This window comes from Malania oleifera, chromosome 9 (assembly GCF_029873635.1).
Source record: "Malania oleifera isolate guangnan ecotype guangnan chromosome 9, ASM2987363v1, whole genome shotgun sequence".
Taxonomy (NCBI): Eukaryota; Viridiplantae; Streptophyta; class Magnoliopsida; order Santalales; family Ximeniaceae; genus Malania; species Malania oleifera.
Genome location: NC_080425.1, coordinates 17,327,313 through 17,352,771, shown reverse-complemented (window position 1 = coordinate 17,352,771; position 25,459 = coordinate 17,327,313). Strand labels below are relative to the sequence as shown.

Below are 25,459 nucleotides of genomic sequence, written 5' to 3'. Positions count from 1 at the left end.
GACTATGTTTAATACACATATTATATTACAAATATATTTAATACGCATATTATATTGCGTAGAACATAGATGTATCTAATTTATAATTTACCAGTCATAAACTTACATTATTATTTAGTAACCATTTTTAAAGTTTCATAAAAGATACTATTAATTTTCATCATAGTTTTGAATGAGTCAAAATTGAAATATAAGACTTGAACACCACCCATTTGGAATGTTTTAAAAACAAATGCTCATTATAAGAAATATTTCGATTAAGTCCCATCCTCAAAAAATTTGAGGCCCCCTTCCAAATCAGCTGCATGAGTCTCTGGGAACATGAGATGCCGATCAATAATCAAAAGATGCATCTATTAATGTGGGCTTTCAATTCCCAGGGACCAGATTTGCTCATCGCTGCCGCGCCAATATATCTTCCAGGAAGATTACTAACCCTCTCAGTCGACTTCCAGCCCACAACTGCAGCATCTGCCAGACCTCGTTGCCCAGGAGTGGAAAAAATGAGCACATTTGACCAAGATCAAACTAAATATTTGCTGCCATATAAATGAAATGATCTGGAAGTGGAATACATTTTAAAAAAAAAAAAAAAATTGCTTTATGAACGTGCACAAATAGTCATCAGATATTGCCTACAACTCAACATTCCATTTCCCAACGACGAAACCTTGTAATTTTCCCACTGCAAACAAAATGATCCAAACAAACAAAATTAGAATATACAAACTCGCCCATCTAGCCCTCATCAGGGAAACCTTTATCCAATCAATTCTGATTATTTTATCAGACCAACAAATTCCTTTCCATAACTACCAACAACTCATAGGCCTTCCCTTCTATAAGATCTCTCAGCCATAACTAATGACAGCCATTAAGCCCAATGCTTTGTGGAAGGACGAGTAAAAGAGATGACAAGAATAGTGGAGCCATCTAGAGAGCCCTTACTTTTCCTATAAATTCACCTTTTTTCTCAAAATATTGTTTCCAATAGAAACACAAAAACTGAATGAATTTACACAGTTATCCAAACCTATCTCATGCCTATACAAGTGTAATGTAAGTCGACGATTTGAAGTTCAATCCAAATTCTATTAGGGGGAAAAAAATTACTTCTTAGACACAATTACATTATGAATTGAATTCAAGGCTCTGCAGCAATTCCTGCAATATTCAAAATCACTACAAGGAATGCAGCTGCTTGGAGAGAAGCTAGAAAACTTCCAACATGATGAGTTTCAAAACCGGTGGATGAAAAAGACGAGCCATAGTTAATGCACAGCAGTTGAATCATTATGTCAACTTGGCGCTTCTCTTAACCCCATTCCCCTCGGTCAAACTTTGTGACGAACTGTATGAGGTTTGCATTATTCTAGTACTAAAATCAAACTTCAAACCATGTATGTCATGCCCACCTGCATCAGATGTGAGTGGGGCACACTCAAATTTGCAATCCCTCTTCTGCAGTTCTTTCTCAAAAATGCATAGAAGTAATTTATAACCAGCTTCTTAATGAACCATGAATCCTTTCTTGCCCGGATATCTCCATGACCAAGAAGGTAGACAACCCCTGATTCTTTTGCCTTGCGTATGAAGGAAAGCTCTCTCTCAAAACTCTGCTCTGCATCAGATGATGCTGGATCTGTAGGTGGCACTGTCAAAACTGTTTCTGAGGTGCTTACTTCTGTGATTGGCTTGTTTGCATCCCTGTACTCTGCCAGAAGAGGAACACCAAGTGAGTAAACACTACCATTTGGTGCAATAAGAACCCTCGAGGAAGATGATTCTTCTTCAGAATCAGCTTCACCATCTCCATCACTCTCCAATGACCGTTCCTGGGCTTCCCGGCGAATGAATTTCTCAAGGCTCTCAATCAGCAGCTGCTCAAACGTCTGATGATTCTCTTTGCGAACATCCTTGTAACCATACCTGTTAAACACAGGTTTTTAACATTGTAAGATGCCAGGGTCTGTTTATCAGAACCAAATGAAGGGACAAAATAATAATAGTAATTAGGTTATTTGAAGATTATAATACAAAATGAACACGTCGCTAAAACTGACGAAAGAAATCAAGAAGAACACCTTATTAAGAGGTATTTTGATAGGCAAACCCCCACATTTTATTGAAGAGTCATCACTGAAAATTAGAAAGAAGAAATAAAGGAGGCAGGGGGAAAAAGAACATAACAACTTGCTCATTTGCGCTCAGTTTATAAGGCCATAGCATTAACGGGCTATGAACCAATAATATGGTGGTTGGTTCAGGGGTTCTTGGATTCCCTCCATCTAGATTCCTGGAAATCTTGATGCCTCGAATGTATGTGTTGTTAATATTATTATCATTATCAAGTTTGGTTCAAATTAAAAATACTGACTCCTGAATACAGAGACATCATTGTCGTTATTTCTAGAGAATAGGGAAACTATCACCATTACTCATAAAACATAGCCCCAAAACATGGGTGTGTGGATATTGATCCCTCAATCAGGATGGTGAGCCACGAAGTTTGCTTTCTGTGGGAATCTAGAGTCCCATTAAAAATGTTAACCATAAGTAGGTATCTGGATATCCACCATCACATTCCCAGGTATGTTCAAGGGATAGCCTAAACGAAACACCACATTCGAGTATAAACTTATAATACCCTAAAACAAACACTGCATTGGTGTATATATTGATAATAGCCTAAACCAAAGACCGTATTAGAGTATCTACTTAAAATGGTGTCTTGAATCATAGATTTTACCATTCATAGCTGGTATATTGTGCTATTCCCAACAGATCAAACTAAGAATGCAACACAATTAACATATTTGGAAAAATTAAGCAGGTCTCACCTGGCAATGCAACGAAATATGTGATAACCTTTTGGGCACACTCTCCGGAAAAGGAACCGTTCACTCTGAGGTACTACAGGTACAGGAACGTACTTTATGCACACAAATATGATCATGGAGTGAACGGCAGGGAGAGTAGTCAGGAAATGGCCAAAAATTGCTGGTATTCCTTTCACTAGCTCATTATAAAGCAAACCAATGCCAGGAGCTCTAATTGTCCCAAGATTGGGGCCCAATTCCCGCATCAAATCCATTGATAGCTTTTTCTTGACTTCAGTTTCATACTTAAGTTTGCTTCCATAGTTCCAGATATACATTATTAAAAACATGACAATGGCAAAGACCAATATGATCCAGCTTCCATCCGCCACACACCATAACACAGATGAGAATAAAATCAGTTCCATCCCCAAGAAAACAACTAAAAAACTCAGAACGATAATGATGTTTATCTGCCATATTAGAAGCATAACAATGGTAACCAGGACTGTAGTCATCATCATCACACCGAGCTCGGCAATGCCTATAAAGACAAAGCTATTAATGTTAGAAAAGATATAAGCTTAACTATCAATAAGAAGCAATCAATTTATGCAGAAATAGGGAATATTTTTATAGAAAAATAAAACAATATTAGTAAATAAAGAATGTACAAGACTGGAGACTAAGAAATCCTCCTAAAAAGAACTAAAGAAAAAAATTAAAAAAAAAAAAAAAACGAACAAACCAAAAATAATAATACCAAACAGCAAACCAGTCATACTGAACATCCTTAAAAGACAATCCTTGAAGCAGCCAGCAGCAACAGCCCATAATGAAGCCAAGTAGTGAATCTTACCCAAACAAAGACCAAGTATTCTTTCCCTTGAAAATACAAGTGTTCCTTTCCATCCAAACACCCCACAATGCAGCATTCAACCCACATCTCCAAAGGGTAGATCTGTCCTTAGACTCTTTACTCCCGAACCTTGAAGAAGAAATGGCCAACAGATCCTCCACTGACCCCAGACAAACCAAACTTTTCTCAAAAACACCAAAGAGTCTGCTCCAAGATCTCCAGGAGAAAGAAAAACACAAAAACAAATAAGAGGTAGATTCAAAACTATCAAAACAGAGAACACACTACACATACATCCCAACATAAAGCCTTCGAAGGCCTCCTATTCTACAACAGATTGTTAGTGGTAACTCTAGAAGAACAACCCACTAAATAACAGCCTTATTTAGAGGGAACATTGGCCTTCCAAATATTTTGTAGAGAAGCCAGGATTTCCCAGATTAAAAAATTAGAAAGATTTGTGAGAAAAATACCCCGAAGACTCCATCCTCCACTTCCTCAGATCTTCCCACTGGAAATAGCAGCCCTCTAACAATCTCAATAAAGACGCAAGCTCGACCATCTCTGTATCATTAAGAGCTCTAGGAAATAGAAATGTGGAGAAAATTCTCCCCATCAGAAATCAAAAAAGAAAAAATAACCCCATTATGTAGCGAAGAAACACTATCAAACGAGGAAACAACTCAAAAAGACACTCCCACCCATAAGTCTTCCTAGAAACAAATGCAAAGCCCATTACCCACCCCAAACTTGGTATTTGAAATAAAATGTGGATAAAGCTCAGATACACATACTCTCAAAGGAAGATCTAAACCCCATATTAGCATCCCACCCATTTTCTTGTAAGCCAAATTTACTTTAAATTACTTTATGCCAAAAAGAGTTCTCTTCTAAAGAAAACCTCCATAACCATTCACTCATCAAAGCAATGTCTTTAGACACCAAATTCTCCCTACTTCTCTGACCTACAAACCACCTCCCATCTAACCAAATGATCTTCCTTCTTCCCCACCCCACCCCTCCCCTCCCCTGAGGAAGCCTCTCATGATTCTCTCTATAGACCTAGCTACCTCAGAGGAACTTTAAAAATGGAAGAGTATAAAGTGGAATGCTAGAAAGACAAGATTGAATAAGCGTGACTTGATCACCTAAAAAAAAGGAGCTCCTTTCCATCCGTCAAGCTTCTCCACCTACTCTACCACAAGAGCCCAAAAACTCATCAACCTTGTACGGTTCTATTAAACCCATCTCAAGGAGTTCTTGCAAGTCGCGATTGTGCCCCTAACTCCCTAAAGAGGTAATGGCTAAGAGTCCCCCCTTATTAAATTCCTCTCTTTGACACAAGTTATTATCAGCAATTTCCTGCAAATTGGGAATGACTAAAATACCATTTTGAGAATCTAAGTCCCCTTTCTTTTCCTTGTTCAATTCAGTCAGCCTCACCCACATCAATTTCAGAATGTCGTAAATGAGAGATAAAGGCAAATGAGAAATCAGCCTCAATTACATTTTCAAATTGGTTTTATATTCTTTAAATGGTAAACGCCAACCTGAGCTTCAGAGGAGCCATCCAGGTCCATCGTCCCCTGCTTCCTTGTGTACAAACAAAAAAAAACATCTCCCACTGATAATATGCCTTCAGCAGACACCCTCAATAATTTTCTGAGAAAAATTTAAATGCTCGCCCTCATCAACTAAACCATTTTCTGCCATCAATTCTTCTAGTAAGAGACATATAATTTTCACTAAGACTCTCCAGCAATCCAGCTCGTCTGAAACCTCCTCAAAGAGTATCTGTTTTTGCCATAGTAGTCAATATTGAAGATACAGCTTGCTGAACTGGCACTCTGTTCTGTACACCATAAATACCAGAACGCTCTCTTGTATCACCATCATCCAAATTCCCCTAGAACTAGCAGCAGCAAGAGCCTGCTCTCCCTCCACTGATTCTTAAACCCTTGAATAATTTCCTCATTAGATTCCAGATTTATAGCTTGCTGATTCTGTATCAATTCATCTCTGTTTGGCTTCAGGCAAGAAATAGAAATTTGAAAGAGCACCTCCCAACTCATTCACAAGTTTACCAATCCATTTGTAAATAAATTACCCCCCAACACCCCTCGCAACCTCTTAGACAACCTTCGCAAGGATTTTGTAAAAGCTAGTAACCAAGTTGATCACCAAAAATCTCTCACTTTCTCAGATCGCTCCTTAGGAACAAGGGCAATAACATAGATTAACACTCTTTTCCACCACCCCATTCCAATGAAACTCGTGAAAGAACATAGTATCCTCCCAAACCATCAGGCCCTATAGCCTTATCTCTCTCCATGGTGGGATCACAAAGACATCAACAAAGTTCCACGGTGGAATTGTCAAAGGACCTTCACCATGTTGTAGAGACCTTGCAGGCTCAGATAGCTTATCTGACTGCAAAGGTGAATGTGATGGTTCTTGCTATGGGAAACTCAAACACACCCGGAGTTTAGCAGGGCCAAGATACAAGAGCCCAGGATGTATGGGGATGCCCATGATGCCAAGGAGTTGGAGAACTTCTTGTTTGATATGAAGCAGTACTTATGCGCTATGAGGATGGACTCGGAACAGGTGAAAGTGAATACTACAACTATGTACTTGGTTTGGGACACTAAACTGTGGTGGCATACCAAGTACGAAGAGATTGAGAATGGATGTTGTGTTATTGATTGTTGGGCAGACTTGAAAAGACAACTCAAGGCCCAATTCTTTCCTTAGAACATTGAGTACAATGCTAGAAGAAAGCTAAGAGACTTCAAAAACAATGGGTGAATCAGGGAATACGTGAAACAATTTTCTGTTTTGACGTTCGATATATCAAATATGTCAGAGAAGGATAAGTTGATCTATTTTCTCATATCAAAGGTCTCTCCCAACCAAACAGAAAGGTCTGCCCCAGGAAACCAATTAAAGCCTCTAGAGCTAACATGTGCTCAAAACTCTAATATAAAACCTCCTATAGAAATTTTTTAACATTGGAGTCATGCACCAAACCTCCCAAATCTAACTCAAGTTATTGGATAAAATTTTCCCCTCCCATTAACCACCCTATGGAATAACTTGGAATTACATTCCCTCTCCTTCACCCACTTAAACCAAGACTTTTGTCTCCAACTACTTCCTTCTTGAAAAAAACTCAAATCCAAGTCATCAATCATGTAACCGCTCCAACCCTATCCTCATCACCAACCAAACGACACTCCTCCCACCCATCCAAGTACTCAATTTCATAAACAATAGTCTGCCCCTCTAGAGGAAGGACTAAGTGCCCAATATCTAAAGCCTCAACCCCCAAAAAATTCTCACCATGAAACTATCCACCACCTCTATTTTAGATTCCTAAGGAACAAGATATCAATGGAAACTCTCCTAATTAAATCTTGAACCACTCTACGCTTACTAGTGCTTTTAAACCCTGAACATTCCAAGAGTGACGATTTATAGATTAACATTATAACTCAAAATCCTCTCCTTTCTCGTAATTAACCAAGGAAGCAAGTCTACTTAGTTCCCTAGTCAATTTCGAAGCTTTTTTTCCCTATTTATTGTATTGAATCTCCTAATTCTAACAACTTCTCTTTTATGGTTCATAGGTTGACAACTCATCAAGAAGGTTCTAGGCCTCCTTGTTGCCTCTCTCATCACCTAGAATGTCCATGTTATGCAAGTCTTCCACTTTGGTTGACTCCTTTAGGCACAGTTGAGAATTAAAAGAGGTAACACAATCTTTAGGAGTGGGAAGAATAACTTAGAAGCAGTAACAGTTATCAAGCAGACTCCAACAAATTCACTACAAAGATTACAAACTTCATTTGGAGAAGACTCAGGGATCAAATTTGGGACTACTGAAGGAGATGCACTTGAACTAAGTCTGCCTAATACAAGCTAGGTTCCTCTAAGTTCGGGCCTAAACTTCCTTTTCGACTTGAATAGCGTAAGCATTCGGTTTTGAGATCTCAAGGTCCATTCCTAACCCACCCTTCCCCAACTCCTGGCATTCCTCTTGTCCATATTGTCGCAAAGACACCTCGCCTATATAGTTCAAAGTATCCACACATGGAAATCGGTCGAATAGCAAGCCCTCCTCAAAATTGTATGATTGTAGATACTTGATTTCTTCATCTTCTTTTGTAAGGGAAAGAGGTTCAAATTGTTAGATACTAGAACATCCTTCTCCACTTTTCCTCCCCGACCCTCATCATCTACATTGCCTTCACATAAGCCTTTGAAAGGCGATTGAGCACCACATCCTGCTTCACATAGCTCATCCACCTTCATTGTCTTCAGCACCCTCTCTAACTGCCATAACCTTTTCACTGATTCCCCAATTTCCAAAAGAGAGCAACTTCACAAGTTCTTTGATTGTTGTTCATGCTTTCCAATTGAAGAGGACAACCTCTACTACCTATGATTTCCAAAAGAAGGCAATATTTCTTACAATTGGGCAATGAGATATGGGATCTAAATGACTTTAAAATAGGCCTACCTACACAAGCCCCATTGAGTTACGGGCTTTTTGGGTGGACAATCTTCTTACTTGGGCTTAAAATTTGGCCCACAACTTGTTGAAATAGGCCCTGCTTTTTCTCAACCCAAATTTCATGGTATATCTTGTGCTCACCCAACTCTCTTTAACTTATGTTTGCAACCCAAGATTCATGCCTCCAACATTTGAAGGCCCAAATATTTGAAAATTTGAATTCCCGCATACTCTCCCCTATCAAAGATCTTCCCCTTAAAAATCCAAACTACTCCCATGCATTCTCCCCTTAAATCTAGCCACTACATCACAACCACCAACTCCAATAGAACTTTCATCAAAGATCCTAAAATCCTTCGCCAAAGGTTAGCACAAAGAGTTGGCATAAGATAGATGTTGAAAAGCCAACCTTGAGTTTCGGACAGTAGTATACAATGAAAAAACCTCCTTCATTTCTTAATATTTAGCATCATTGCTGTGTTAATAGTATTTTAGTAAGCATGAGCTAGGGTGTGACTTAGTAAGGGTATTATGGTCATTGTTAAGTACTTGGCATATATTATAACTAGGCAGAGACATATCATTATGATTAGGTCTTCCAATTTACACAATACTAACATGGTATTTGAGCATGGTCTGGAGACCTAAACCCTAAGTACCACAGTCACCATCAAACTAGAGTGAAAACTAAATCCTCCGCTATAAGAGAATTGCTTGCACCACCATAGGTGATGCAATTCTGCAATATAAATTTAATTTTCCATTTAAATCAAGTGTTGTGATTGATGGCTGCTAAGGGGTGTTCTTGTAACTTCTGAATTTTGGAGGTTTATTTTTTATCAAATTAGCTTTGGGGGCCATTTTATAACATTTAGGGTTATTTTTGTTATTTTGGTGGGGCTTTAGAAGATAAGTGGTTTTTAGAGGGGGTTATGGACAAAATAGGAGTTGGCTTCTCTTGGAAGCTCTAGGCCAAGTATAAATAGGGGTCTTAAGCCACTTTTCCAAGAGGTTTTGGCATTCTACTTTGAGAAGATTTTTTTCTCTAGAGTTCAGCTCCAGACCAGCTAGAGTTGTGAAGATTTGGAGGCTGGGGTTTTGGGGATTCGACCCCGCAGTGCCTATCAATCCCTCCATCGCAGCTAATGGCGCAAGAGACTAGCAGAAAGCCACTGTTACCATCATGGTTTTAAATAACAGTCGTTACATATTATGTAATGGAAAATTGGGCCCCTGAAATCATTACACATGGATCTAGTGGGGGGAGAAAAATTCACAGTTGTAACAGTTTTTATGCTATCATTACGGCTGTTACGCTCCATTACACACCACTACGGCTTGTTACGGACCGTTTTCAGCTCTTATCTTTCCAATCCACCCAACTTTCTCACGATTCCCTGGTTTCTCCCTCTCCCAACCACTTGTCCTTGGCAAATCTACGATTCCAAAGGTTAAAATCAAGAAAGTTTACCTTTGATTTGTTGTTTGAAGCTGAAGAATAAGAAGGAATCCTTCGTTTGCATTCGGCCAGCACTCCCCCCCCCCCCCCTCCATTTCTCCAATTTCATCGAAATCTTCAGTTATCTTTGTTCATTTGGGGAAGAAATTGAGTTTGGAGGCTTAGATTCCCCCCCACCCCCCTTTTTTTTTTTCGAGGGGTTGAAGCCTCAAAGCCCTCTCCTAGCCTATTTGGCAGTCATAGACCAACCCTAGAGCAGCTCGCGAGTTGCACACTCACACCATGCTGCCTACTCAGCTCCCTACTGGTCGACACTCAACAATCAACTAGTCTTCGAACCTTGGTGTTGGACTCTTCGAGACTCCTCCAGTGCACTCCTTCCTTCTTTGCTAGGCAGTCTTCAGGTCAGGTATGCTTCGTGTTTTTTTTTTCCCTTTCTTTTGTTTTGTTGTTTACTTAAACTAGCATTTATTTATATATTATATTAGGTTTAGTTAATAGTTATTTTGAGTAGTTATTTATATATTATATTAGGTTAAGGGATAGGATTAGGGACTTGGGCTGAATAAAAAAAGGGCAGCCTGGTGCACGCACAAAACTCTCGCATATGCGGCGTCCGGGGAAGGGGCGGACCACAATGGGTCTATAGTACGCAGCCTTACCCTGCATTTTTGCAAAAGGCTATTTTCACGGCTTGAACCCATGACCTCCACGTCACATGGCGACAACCTCCAGGTCACTTAGGCTGAATAAATACCTAAAATCCTAAATTCCTAATTGCTAAGACTTGAGAAATAAATTTAATGGTCTTAAAATAAATATATTATATATAAATAATTAACATTTTTTCTTTTTTTTATGACTCTTATTTTATTAATAGATTAAATATCCAATATTTTAAATTTTTAACTATTCAAAGATTTTGAATAAATACTAGAGTATATTTTAAATTCTTCTTGCCTCTCTGTTATGTAAAAAATAATTAAAATTACAAAGCTATACAAGGTATATTTTATATGTTATGTAAAAAATAATTATAACTACAAGGTATTTAAAAACTTTATCGATTTTATTTAGTCATTAAGTTGTTTTATTTTTTTTAAACAAGGTGATAAATGCTATGAATAATTGAGATTTACTTAACAAGAAAGCATACGGTCACAACAACAATGGGAAAAGAGAAAGAGATTTTGAGCAAGAACAACTGGAGGGTGTAAAATTTATCAAGAGGGAAGTGGCTCTGGTAGTGGTGGTGCCAATGGTTTCAGTAGAGCACGATCTCATATTATCAGAGAAGTTGGAGGTAGTAGACGACAATGGATCAATCCCGATGTCCCTGAAGCTAGACTAAGGACAATGGATCCTATTCTAGAAAGAAGCAGAAGTACAAAACAACCAAAAGTAAACACTACGTTACTGAAAAGTTTAAGAAGTAACTTAGGAAAAGTAATTGGAAAATTTCTAATTTATAATCGAATTCCAGCAAATGTAGCCAACTCTCCATTTATGCAGCCAATGTTTGATCTTGCTGCAAAGGTTGGAAAGTAGGTGAAGGGTCCATCATCCTATGAGATATCTGAAATTTAATTGGAGCAAGAATATCAGGAAATGAAAGATTATACATCTTCTTTTGATGGAATTTGGAAGGAGAGAGGTGTAACCATTATGTGTGATGGTTAGTCATGACCAACTAGAAAACACATAATAAACTTTTTAGTTTACTGCAATAAAGGCACCATATTTCATAAGTCAGTTGATGACTTTGATGTGCCGAGCCAAACAGCTGAATATTAATTCAGGTAATTATCTAATTTTGATTGTATATGCAAATAGTATTATAGATTTGTATATTTAAAATTAAATAGTAATATCAATAATTATTAAATGTATAATTTCATTTCAGATTAATGGACAATGTTGTTGAAGAGATTGGATAGGAAAATGTTGTCCAAGTGGTGTCTAATAATGAAGCTGCAATGAAGGCTAGAGGAAAATTGTTAGAGGCCCAATCTCTATTGGACAGCATGCACAGCTCATTGTATAGACCTTATTTTTGAAGACATTGGTAAGAAAAGTAATGTGAAAGTCTTAGAAGATGCAAAAGCAATAACCTCATTTATTTACATTCACACATGAACGGTAAATTCTATGAAGAAATTCACAAATAATAGAGAATGGCTTCGCCTTGCCATCACTCAATTTGCTACCAACTTTATTGTGTCAAAGACTATTGTTAAACATAAACATGCGTTGAGGGAAATATTCACATCTGATGCTAGGAAAAAGTCAAGGTTTGGGATGGATAAATTAGGCGCAGTACATGATGTGAAGATGATTATCTTAGGGAAAGAGTTTTGGCAAAAGGCTTTTGATATAATTAAAGTACAAAAACCCTTAGTGAAAGTTCTCAAATTGGTTGATGGTGATGAAAAACCAACCATAAGTTCCATATACGAGGCAATTGATACGACGAAGTTGGCCATTTAGAAATATTATCTGTTCTACAAAGATTATTGAAAAATTATGGATAATCGATGGAGTTTTCAAATGCACCAAGACTTGCCCGCAACTAGTAAGTGTAAATAAAATAGAATTTCTTATGATTTCAACATTTAAATCATGCATAGTTGCATTAAAACGCTATTATGGATTAATATGATTGTAAATTTAATTTTAGGATATTTTTTGAACCCTCAATTTCTTTATGGTGCCCCACCCTCTCCTAAAGTTACTAGAGAAGTCATGGATGGGGTTAAAAAAGTGATAACCAAGCTGATACCTAATATAGATACTCAAATTCAGGCTATTAATCAAATAAGTATTGGTTCTATTGAATAATGAATTATTTTAGTATTTTGTAATACTTTTCATAATATATATCTAATTAATTAATTATACTTCACAAACATCCTTTTTAAGAAACAAACAAATCCTAGTAAATGTATCTAAATAATGGATGAATGGATCTATTTTTGTCATTTTTATGTCCAAATTTGACTTTTCAAAAATACACTATATTGACATATGTTTTTCTTCAATTATTCATGTAGCTGAATGGTGGATTCATTATGGAATATCTGCTCCTGAGCTCCAAAGAACACCAATCAGAGTTCTTAACCAGACCACATCAACTTCAAATTGTGAGTGTAATTGGAACACCTTTAGTCTCATCCATATGAAAACAAGAAATAGACTAATGTACATAAGACTACAAAAACTTGCTTTTGTGTAGTACAACTTAAGGTTAAATTTAAGACATACAATGAGAAGAAGCCAACGGGAAATCAAAGATAGTTTCAATCCTATCAATTTGGACTACATTTTCGAAGAAGATGATCCTTCGAGTCCATGGCTAGAGGAGAGAAAGGCACAGTTACTAGACAATCAGGACAACTCAAATTGGCTAGATGAAGAGGTTGGTGGTACTGCAGGAGGTGATCAACCACCAATAAACGTGTATGATTCAAGTTCAAGTCCTGAACATATTCAAAGTGATGATAATCTTGGTTTGAGCCCACCAAGTAATGATGATGGTGGTAGTTTTGTTGAGGCTGGGCTGGGGTGGTGGTGGTGGCGGTGGTAGCGGTGGTGGTGGTGGTGGCGGCGGCGACGGTGCAGAATATGATTATGGGTATGACATAGGGGCATGATTTGTAGGGATAATATCCTCCTAGTCATTATGGACTACATGATATACCCAAAAATTACGACTTAATTAATCCTGAAAAGTACCAGTCTTCACAACCCAAGAGGAGTGCTACTAGTGGTGGCCCTAGTGGGAATCATGGTGCACAAACTAGAAGAAGTCGCCGACATCGAGGTCGTGAATCTGCTGAAGATTCATATGGTATGGTTTGTAGTTTTGGAGACTTTGATTTAGATGATTCATCATCACAATCATATGGATCTCATGATAGCAGTTATTATCCAACATATCCACCACCTCAACACTATGATCCATATCATGCGTATCATCCTTATCCTAGTGGGTCAAGGTCTAGTGAGTCTTTTTCTACACACTACCCTAGAGCCAGCCCCAGCCTCAATTTCTAGATATTATTCAAGATATAGTCAAGGAGGAGATCATGCACCTCCTGTATCAGTTGGATTTTCACCACCAGTAGATAGGTATATTTAGCTTTGTATTTCCACAAGGGTGGGGAGATGATTCCCAATCCCAATGTCAAAATAGAGATGCAGATTATGAAGACCCTCCATGTCAATCCCAATGTGTTATGTTGTAATATTGTAATCATGTATTCAACTATTGGCACCAATCATTTTTCAAATTCATGTGTATATTGAGTATAGACTCATTTTTAGTAATTTTATGTCTCTAATTAATTGATTCTTCATTTTAATTACATTTCTACATTTTTTAGCCATTAAAGTAGTGCAAAATATTAATATATATATGATTTTTTTTGTAAACAGCGCACTAAAATTAATATAAAAATCATATTGCCTATTAAAAAGCATTTGTAGGTTGAATAAAAGCAGTCAAAAATTCATTAAAAATCATGTATCAATGGATTTCATGCTTATTCTTCAATTTTGGCATGGTTGTGCATCCATGAAAAAAATTCATGACCATTATGCCCGCTTCCCGTTATGTAACACCTGCATCTCCTACATCCTGCAACCGCTTCCCGTTATGTAACACCTGCATCTCCTACATCCTACAACACCTGCGACTGTTACGCAATGTTATCCACAACCTCAATTTAAAACCATGGTTACCATCAATGCCAAAACAGGGATTTGAGTTATTCTACAGATTTAGAAGTTAATTGAATCAAGAGAGGTTGCTAAAACAAATCTCAGTCTTTCTAAATTTATTGTTCTATTTCGACACCTATTTGCATCGATAGGCCTAAAAACTAGATAGCAACTGCTGAAACACGGAAGTCGCCAAAAAAATTCCCTAGATGACACTGCCAATTCAGGAACACCAAACACAACCTATCTGCCAACCCCAAAAAAAAAGGGGGGGGGGGTGCTGGTTGACAGCACCTTTTAAAGTTCCCGAGAATCAGGAATGTGATGACCATGACATCTCATTCTAACATTTGTTTGAGCATAGGAATTTGACATGGTCGAAATGTTACATTCCTAGAAAATCAAAGGATTCCCACAAAACATGGGCATCCCATTCCCACCCTCCTCATGGATAAGTTTCACAGGAATCCCATTCTCATGGGAATACTACCTTTTGGACCAAATTGCCCTCACAATTTTGGGGGGTTGGGCAACAATGCCCTTATAATATAGTACTATCACACTCTAATTATATTTAAAATAACAAATTATTAACAAAATGAAAATAATATTATTATTATTGTGTTATAATAATATAATATAATATAATATAATCGTCTATTTAGACACCATATTGCTTTCAGTTATTTTGGTTACTTGATTATTTTAAGTGTTGAATTGTTGAAAATTTCAAGACATGAATTTAATTATGTATTCTTAGCAAGTTCACTTCATATATTGGTTACACACATCTCAAGGGTATATTGATCATCTTCTTGAAATGCCTATTACAATTCCTATTTTGGACAAAGCATTGACATGTGAATTATGTGTACATTCATAGAAATCTCACAGCATAAATCAAACAAAAATATTCCCATGAGGCAAGCATCCCATTCCCAAAAATAAGATTCCATAAATGTCATTCCACAAAAATAATTTTGATGTTGTGAACCAAACATCCCCTAAAATCTCATCACTAGAGCTGCCCTCAAACACCATCACGTTGACCTCATGTGCCACTGTGTGAAGCTTTATACAACCATGTTTTTGGCCTAAATTGATCCTGTAGTCTATAAACCATATTATTGGTTTTTTCATGATGAATTTCGTACAAAGATGCTCACATTCTATTTTTTCATGTGGCGCTCCAAGAATGATTGTGTGGTACTCCTAGAGGCTGTTTGTAATGTTTACCGAGTTCATTAGGCTTGAAGCAGTGTTATGTTACTCTGTTTATGATTTATTTTAGTTGTTTATATTGTTCTTTGCATGAATGTGATTTGCTCTAATGGTCAAGGTTGCATGCTAGGATGGAGTCCATGAATACCAAATGTATCTTGATTGTTATGTATTTGTGATTCACTCCCATAGTTGAGGTCATATGTGTTTGTGATTTGACCCCTCTGTTGCTCAGTGAGAGTCAGAATTAGTATGACACCATAAGAACTCCTTGTGTGATCTAAACCAATCCCCTAGAACATGGTTTGTTTGGGTCAAGTGTCTTAGTACTTGTGTTTGGTCTTCAGCAATGCGCAGCAATTATATTGCTTTTGGTAGGATTTCCCTAATGGAAATGATATTGTGATTATTGGTGATGATCAAGGTATCCAGAGCTTTAAGCTTTCTCTACAACCTAAATTTCAAGTCAAAGATTTAGGTTCATTATAGTACTTCTTGGGCATAAAAGTATCCAAATCTTGTACGGGAACCATTTTCTCAGAAGAAGAATGTTCTAGATCCTTTAGATGAGAGCAGGCTATTGGTATTCAAACCTATTAAGACACCCAGGGATCCTACCAGCCAATTAGCGCCAAAAATGGGTGATTTGTTGGACAACCCTAGACAATACTGGAGACTTTATGGAAAGTAGAACTATTTCACAATCACTCAACCAAATATATATTTCGCAACAAGTGTTGTGAGCCAATTTCTTGATTCTCCAAGAGCAAGTCACTATGATGCAGTCATTCATAACACAAGATACCAAAGTCATTTGTACATTAAGATACCTTAAAAAGTCATTTGTATCATGAGATATCTTAAACATGCAACTAGGGGAGGTTTCTTATGTCAAGATCGAGATCAGACTCATGTTCAAGGATATACAAATGAAGCTTGGGTTGGGTCAACCTAAGATCCAGAGCCAAGTACAATGTTTTTAAGGGTGCTAACTTGGCATCCTAGAAGAGTAAGAAACAAAGGAAGTGCCCCAGGCAAGTGCTGAGTCTAGAGTATTGGGCCTCACCCACACTACATGTGAGCTCATTTAGCTAAAGAACATGTTGGGAGAACTTGGTTAAATTCTCAACCTATGGAATTAACATGTGATAACCAAACTACTATTCATATTGCATCCAACCCAATCTTCCATGAGTTTACGAAACACACTGAAGTTGATTGTTACTTTTTGAGAATCTTGTTCACAAGCTCATTACAACCACTTGTGCGAAATCTGATAACAACTAGCTAATATTATTCACTAAATCCTTGAGGGATGCTTGTGCTAAATCCATTTGAAACACGCTAGAAGCACATGATATTCATGCTGCAGCTAGAGAGGGATTGTCACTGGTTAGTTATTTAGCATTATTGGTGTGAGTGATTGCAATGTTAGGAAGTGTGAGTTAGTGCCTGCATTAGTAACGGTATCATCGTCATTGGCATGTACTTGACATATACTATAAATAGAGGGAGAGACCTATCATTGTGATTAGGCCTTCCAATTTACACAGTACTCTTAATAGTCTAGTTGACAATGTCCAGACCAGAACGCATCCATTCTGTTAATAAGCCACATAGCATCTAGAAACAAGAACTTAGTGCATCTCTCTACAAACTCTGTTAGACGAATAGAACTATCTCTCAAAAATTCCAGATTAAAAACCTTCCTTTCAACTTTAAAATACCTGTGAAAACCCATATTAAATTAATCGAATAGAAAGGCTCCCATGACTTCCTCTGTGGGATCACAACCCCAAATCAAAGCTGAAGAAAATTAGTTTACGCCAAGAACAAATCGACTTTCTAGTTTAATTATCTAGCTTCAACCTCTGTCACCTCACTTAAAACCAAAATGAAACATCCATAGCATTTTGATTATGTCAGTTGGAAAGATAACTAGCCAGAATCTATCATATTACATCTCCTCTCATATAACTGCACTTTCTCCATAAAAACACATCAAAAAATCCACAGCAATTAGATTGACTGAAAAGATGGCCAGAATAAACAGTGGCCTCCAGCCCATCTCTTACAAGTTGACCCTCGTGTCACCTAAGTAGTTTTTTCATCCAAGGAAATTAATAGAAATCGAATAGGAAATGGGGAATACTTAAATGGCAAATTTTTAGTAGCATCTTCAAAGACTTAAATTCCAGATTATATCAACTTACCCATTGGCTAACCATTTTCATCAACAACCCAAAAGAAACAAGTAATAGGAGGAACTCTTTTGCGATATGGACATGACTTCACTGCAAGTGTTTCTTAAATGATTTTTAGTACATGGTAATCTTTAATGCAACTTTGAGATACCCAACAGGAACAGATTAATGTAATAGTACCTCAACCCAAAAAGCAACTGGAATGCTAGTATGTAGGGGGGATCAAGAAAAGCACACAAAGTCACCATCTTGATGCTCTTTACACCAAACAAATCTACTGACATGGGCCTTATGATGAAAAGATGCAGCATGAAAAGAATCCTTTTTTATGAGATTTAGCCAATTTAAAAAAAAAAATTATTATTTATTTATTTTTATTTTAAAAAATAAAAAAAAACCTACATTATGAGGTTTACCATCCACATTCTAGAACCTCACTAACATGACAATAAACCATCTTCCTAAAATTTAATTTCTCCTTAACACTTTGAAGCAATGAACAAATTCATTGTAGGCATTTGAATGCCTCACAAAGTAAAAATGCATTTTATGTCAAAATTTGGATCATTCATAATGTCTACTCCCATTGTGAATGGGATTGTTAGGATTCTTCCTTTTTTTCTTTGACAAGCCTTCATAATTTCAAGAAATAGGCTTGTTAGGATTTTCAAAGAACTCAAACTTTTATAATGTAACTTCCTTTAAACCAATTAACTTATGCCACTAAATGACATAGGAAACAAAATGAAACAGTATGTTTCCGCAATGTCAACCTTTAAATAACCATGGTCTTAAATTTCACGAAATTGTCGAAATTTCTGTTGAAATTTCTGATTTTTGTCACTCTCGAAATCAAAATGGCAATCGATTTCCGTTTTGCATAATTTCCGTCGAAATCTCAACAAATCATTTGAAATTTATCGAAATCTCAAATTTTTAGTGAAATTAGTCGAAATTTGAACTATGTAATGAAATTTCCTCGGAATTCAAATGAGGGATTTAGGAATGAAATGAAATTTCTCTTTTAATTTATTTTTATTGAAACAAATGATTATTACAAGTGTTTTTGAAATTGTGTGAAAAAATAAACTTACAGCAACATTTTATTTAACCATTTATTTTAAATTATCATTATTTGTATAATAAATAATATTAAAATGATTTATGAATTTCATTTGTATTAACTAATTCACTAAATATGTTTCATGTACATTATCTTACAAATATGTTTGTTGCACATAACAACTTCTCCACCTTATACACAACATAGATGTATTTACTTGTAATATATTAGTTCTAAACCTTACATTATTATGTCTATTAATCATTTCTAAAGCTTCATAAAAGAATTTCATCTTCTACTACTGGTTTCCATTGTTTTTTTCAAATCGAAATTGACATCGAAATCGAAATTTCCATCGAAATTTTTGTACTTTTGGAGCTTCGAAATTTGAGTTGAAATCGAAATTTAAGATCTTGTAAATAACCATATAGTACTGCAGGTGGAACTTCATGGAAAAAGAAATGAGCATTTCACCAAATGAATGTACACATACTGCCATTCTTAATATTCATCCCTAATCCACTAGAAGAATAGCGAACCTATTTCCCCCAGCTCCTTGTCCCAACTATACCTCCATGAGAGCCTCCATAATCTCCTTTTTCTTCATGAAGCTTTTCAAGCCAAGCCACTTCCTCTCCTATCTTTTCAAAATCCATTTCCTTCAACAACAGCTTCTGGTCAGCCAGAGCCAAATAAAATCTTTTATCATAGTTACAAATTACTTCCTTCAACGCATTCTCTTCTCCGAGCTCCCTTCCTCCACCTCCACTTTCCTAACAAGGTTTGTGTCTGTTGAGGATATTAGCCATTCCATTAACAACAGCCTCTGGACACATAAACTGTCTACAAGAATGGACCTATTCTAGCTACCACTGACTCATTCAACAAAAAGAATTTTAAAGACTGCAAATCTTTCTTCTCTCTTTTTATTAATAAGTAACTGGGGAGGGGGGTAGTAAGGTTATCCATGTTCAAATGCAGGGCAGGAAGAGCAATTACCACCAGGCATCCCTTGCCCTCAGAACCAATGCACAACCTAATGTTCTTTAATTAGAAGCTTGGTTTCCAAGTATGAATAAACGAAAGAGATACATGCATGAATACAAGACGGGGCAGAAAATACGTAACACACACACATATATAAAGGTAAGATAAATAAGAAAATGAATTACCATATGCATTTCCAATCTCATTTATGCTTGAGATAGAGCAGACCAACACCACGCAAAAAACAAGTAGAAACCAATTTATGACGGGGATATAGATCTGACCCATAAATTTCCGAGATGTGTGAATAATTTTGAGACGAGGGAAACAACCAAGGGCTGTTGACTGTTTTATACATGAAAACGTAGCTGTTGTCATTGCCCGACTGGCAATCAATGCAGCAATATTAGCAACCAGAAAGACTGGCCAGAAAGCACCAGCTGCATACAAAAGCATAAAAATATCAACAATTAGTTGATCAAATATGTATGCAAATATAATGTCTAATCCACAAGACAGCTTTACAGCAACTACAAGACTAGAATTAGAAGGAAAAAACTGTAGACTTGCATAAAAAAAATCGAAAAATGAATAGACTCGGATAAGAAAAATCAATGTTACTTGGAACAGAAAAGAAGAAAGCCTGCTCGTAACCAGATTGGTTTTCCATAAGATACGCAGCTTGACCAAGGTACCCCAACAGAAGACAAGGCAGTACAAGGAACACAAACGTAAGCTGCATGGCAATCAGAATGCCAAAGAATATTAACGAAGAAAAGAATATAAATTCCACATTATATATCAAAGATAACATGTTGAATATCTAATCCACCAACTAGTACAATGTTACTGCTTTACCTGAACTGATCTCACGGGAAAATAGCAAAGATCAGCAAACATTGCCTCGGAACCTGAATCATAAATAGTCATCAACAATAAAGAATGAGCAAAAGAAATAATTCAATTCAACCAAGATTCCATAGATGGCGTTCCCAGCCCACCATATTGGAATTATGAAATGAAACAAGGATTCATTATATTAATAGAAATGTCGACACGCCTACTCAACATAAGCTATCCCACCCCTTGAAAATTTTAGCCTACTAAAAAATAGGTATTTTTCAACCTTATCCAGCACAAGAACACATATATCTGCAGCTCTATGTTTGCACATATCTCACAGCACAGTTCAAGCCCAAAGCAAGATATTTCAGTAACTTCAGCCTTTCACTAGGATTAGCCATGAACCTGAAAAAGCCACCTGTAAAGACTCAAAAATACAAAACCATTGCCCCACACCATATTCTGCATCATCTCAACCCCTTGCTTTACCAGAACCATGCTTTCACAGCTATGCTCACATATAAACAATCTCACATTAACATTGCCAAGAATCTCACATTAACATTGCCAAGAAATCCAGGAATCTAAAATCATATTTTATGAATTCTTCAACACCTATTCACATAACTCATAGGCAGCCTCAGCAAGAACTAACTGTGATAAAACAATCTGCTACAAACCACAAAAGTTTCATTTCGATCATAAAATCATCTATACTTACCAAAAAAAAACCTCCATATAATTAAGAAGTGCAAGTATTCCCTTATAGAAGTGTCTTAAGAAAAATCTCCTACTTTTTCAAACAAAAGGGCCCTTTAGCAATAATGACATGGATGTTTGCTTAAGAATTAAAATTATAGCATAGTAATGACTACTATCCACTTCAACAATGACAGCTGTTTTAAGCTGCATGCCTCCTATAACTATTATGGGAACAATACATTCAGAGTTCAACATAACAACTTTCAAAAACCTGAAAATAACCTTAACGATCATGATATCCAACTTAGATTTGGTGGTTCATAATCTCCTCCAGGAATCCAGAGTCACCAGGTTCAGGACTCAAGCAGACCATCAAGCACTATGTGCACCAACACTATCAGTGTCTACGGTGGATATACATTGTCAACCCACAAAGGAATAAAGCTTTTAGGTTGAGTGGTTGTTTAACATGGAAAGGAGCCACAGTTTCCTAGAGCATCTGGATCCAATTCTCATTGCCTACATTTATATTCTATTGTTAAATTATCCAGTGTATGGTATTATAATTTTTTTTCTTGATAGCAGCATATGATATTATTATTCCCCTAATGAACATCACATAGCTTCTGTTTAACTGTCCACATGCGATGGATCACACATTAGCAGAAGTGTTAAGGTTTCATATACATTATTAGCCTATAACCTAACAGTTTAAACGTCAAATTTGTAAGTGGTTGTTAAACAATAACCAACACAGATGCTCAATCAATCACCTAGCAACAGCCTCCCCACTTGCAATTTGATTGCCAAAACCAAGTATCCTAATTCTTAATTTGGGTACAACAACAACAACAACAAACCAGGCCTTTAAGTCCCAGTAGGTGGTGTTGGCTACATGAATCTTTTTCCATCAATTTACACGATCTTGGGCAATTTCCTCCAACAATTTTAGGGTTGCTAAGCCCTTATATCTCATTCCAAGTTATTTTAGGTCTATCCTTACCCCTTCTACTGCCACTAACAGTACTCTCAACTGCTCTTCCCCTGTCTTATCTTCTAGAAGTACCATGCCTAATAGCAAATATGGTCATTTTTATTTTATCTCTTAATGTTACACCACTAATCTACATTAGCATTCTCATTTCAGCAACTTTTATTTTTTGGATATGTTGTTTCCTAGTTACCCAACATTATGATCATATAGTAATCCTATAAATGTTTCCTTTTAATTTTAAGGGTATTCTACGATCCACAACATGCCCAAAGAACTTCTCCATTTTACCCATCCTGCTTTAACCCTATGTATTACATATTCTTCAATTTCTCCTTAAGCTTGCATAATAGATCAAAGGTAGCGAAATCCCCAACCGCTATTAATTCTTAACTTGGGTCAACCACTAAGGTTGCAGAAGATAAATTACCATCTGCTACAGCAACAGTCTCACCACATTCAAAAGTGATTTGCCAATAACAAAATACACAAACTAACCATATTAGCTATTAAGTGAAATCTGGTCACCTAAATAACAGCCCATGGATCTATGACCACAACAAACCCAAAAGAAATGAATACGAACGCAATTACCAACAAATAAATTTGTATGGTTCAGTGATGACACTGCCAACAAGACAAGAAAACATTCACAACTGTCGGTTAGGTTACAAAATAGAAGCACACGTTCCTATAACCTCATAAAAAAAGCCAGCAGAACTCAAAAAAATAAAACCCACACCTGCTTTGATCACAACCATGCCATCCTAACCATAGTCATAATCAGAACAACCTTATGATAGCAGTATAGCACCATCGAAAGACAATCAGCATGCCTTTTTCTACTCTTATTTTTTTAATTTTTCCTATGGCAGTATGAGAGACTATCAGGGAATGGGTGCAAGCCAAAATTCAATTCATTTCTGATAAAACTTCAAACAGGGTCCATCCACATTTTGAAAATTTTTAGACTGAAGCTCAAGCCACACCTGCTCCTGGTTGCTACAACCAGAGGGCAAGAGAGATCAATTGTAAAAATGAGATTTCACACAAATGGCTAAACATGGAAACACACTATTCTTCCCCAGACTGCCTTGGCACAAGAGCTTGACCCAAAATCATATTTTTGAATTTCATTCACAAGTTTTCTTTTACCCATCAGCTATTTTCCTTCCTTGGGTTTTTTTGTGAAGGGAAGGAGAGAGGATGAATAATTTTATCTCCACCAACAGTAACATACCTTACCCAAAACGGACAGTTTCTTTGAATACATCTTCTCTGGTGCATGCTTGCAGTCAGCACCTCGCACTTCTAGTGGCCTACTGTTCTAGGTAGCTGAAAGGAAATCTGTTTATTTCGATTTTAATATTCGAAGAAATTTTAAAGATAGGGAGGATGTTTAGTTCTCTTTGTTACTCAACTTGCTACATTCTTTTCAGCCCTCATCTAAAAAGGACACTAGGGCTTGGGCTTTGGATGGTTCCTTTTCTTCTACGTCTTTTTATTCTTATCATTCATTACTCCTTTTACTTTTCTCAATCAATAGAGCTAAGTCTCCATCAAAGATTAAGGATTTTGTTTAGTTCGCCATCATTAATAGAATTAACACCAACCATACACTGTAGGTCCCACAATCTCCCTCGCTTACCTTTGTCCATGACCCTATCTCTGCCTCCCTCAACTCGCAAGAGAGGGGTACTCTCAGGATTTTCATTTTGTGAGGAACTTTTATAAGAGAGACCAAAGAGATTGCCACCTTGTTTAATCTGCTTCATTCTTTACATCTTCAGTTGGGAAGTGACAAGAGTTTGGGCTTTAGACTATTCAGGGGAATTTTCCTGCAAGTCCTCTCATTTAATTCCTGATCCGAAACACTACTCCATTTTCCCTTCACTCTTTCATTTGGAAACCTAAAGTTCCTCCAAACATTAAGGCATTTATGTGGATCCTCGAAAATTTTAACACTAATAACTTGCTTCAAAAATAAAGACCTAACAAAAGTTTTTCACCTGATGTTTGTGTCCCCATTGTTTTAAGACTCGGGAGAATTGTTCACACTTGTTCTTACATAGTCAAGTCACTTCTCTTGGACACTAAGGAGTAAGAAGTTTTTGGTATTCTTGGAGAGAATTGGGTTTCCCCTTCCTCTTTGCAGGCATTTTGCATTTTGATGTTAGGGGGTTTGAGAAGAGGAAGGAGAGAAAGGCCTTGTGGAGTTGTTCCATTATGGCCATCTTTTGGTTCCTTTGGGTGGAGAGAGATGCCAGAATTTTTAGAAGTCAGGCTACTTCTCTTAACTTCCTTTGTAGTGGAGTGGTGTTACTTGCGTCGTTGTGGGTTTCAGAAAATGCTTTCATTTGGCATTTACCAATGACATATTTACAGTGGGATTGGGTTGCTTTGTTCCTGTAGAGCTGTTTTGTCTCTACATGTTTTTTTTTTTTCTTATTTTCTTGGTTCTAGGAGGATATATTATCCACACTTTTTCTTCTTCTTATTTTACCACTCTTCTCCTTTTCTGTTAAATTCCTTTGTAATTAAAAAAAAATTAAAATGATGTGTTTTTTGGAAAACAGTATGATGTGTTTTGGTAGTGATCAGTCTCATTCTCATTTTTTTGCATTGTCCTGTGGCTTGGAGTCCATGGAACAGGTTGCTTGATTATTTCAGTCAATAATCAATGTGTGTCGTTGGAGACATTCTAGTTGACCTAGCACAAGGATGCTAGTGAATTGTGAATTTGTGCAAGCTTTGCAACTCTTATTAGCATTTGAAAGGGACAAATGCTCGCATTTTTAATAGTAACTCTTTGTCTTCATATTTTCTTTAAGAGAGATTTGTTTCGAGCAACTTGTGCATCTTTTTGTCTAGTTTCTCTAAAGGAGTTTGCTAATTGGATTTTCAGCATGATTAATTAGCCCTGTTTGCTTGGTTTTCTTAAGGTATATTTCTTTTGCTTTTCTTATTCTCTTTTTTCTCTTTCTTCTCTTCTATTCCTCCAAGGAGGATGCTTATCCTACTCTATGTAATCCTCTTTCTTTCTCTCGATAAATTATCCTTCTCAATTAAAAAAACT

At 36.7% G+C, this 25,459-nt stretch overlaps 1 protein-coding gene across 2 annotated transcripts in view; it reads right to left on the bottom strand.

Annotated features, from left to right (window-relative positions):
* Window positions 1-948: 948 nt before the first annotated feature.
* LOC131163807 (potassium transporter 7-like) overlaps window positions 949-25,459 on the bottom strand; it is a 56,581-nt gene continuing 32,070 nt past the window's right edge. Inside the window, exons 6-10 of one of the 2 annotated variants that reach the window (XM_058120571.1) lie at window positions 20,706-20,758; window positions 20,469-20,583; window positions 20,033-20,287; window positions 2,841-3,363; window positions 949-1,929 (exon numbers count right to left, since the gene is read on the bottom strand). In XM_058120571.1, the coding sequence (XP_057976554.1) occupies window positions 1,392-1,929; window positions 2,841-3,363; window positions 20,033-20,287; window positions 20,469-20,583; window positions 20,706-20,758 (1,484 nt within the window). In that variant the 3' untranslated portion in view covers window positions 949-1,391. The remainder of the gene's footprint in view (window positions 1,930-2,840; window positions 3,364-20,032; window positions 20,288-20,468; window positions 20,584-20,705; window positions 20,759-25,459) is intronic. The other variant, XM_058120572.1, reaches the window with a different exon arrangement.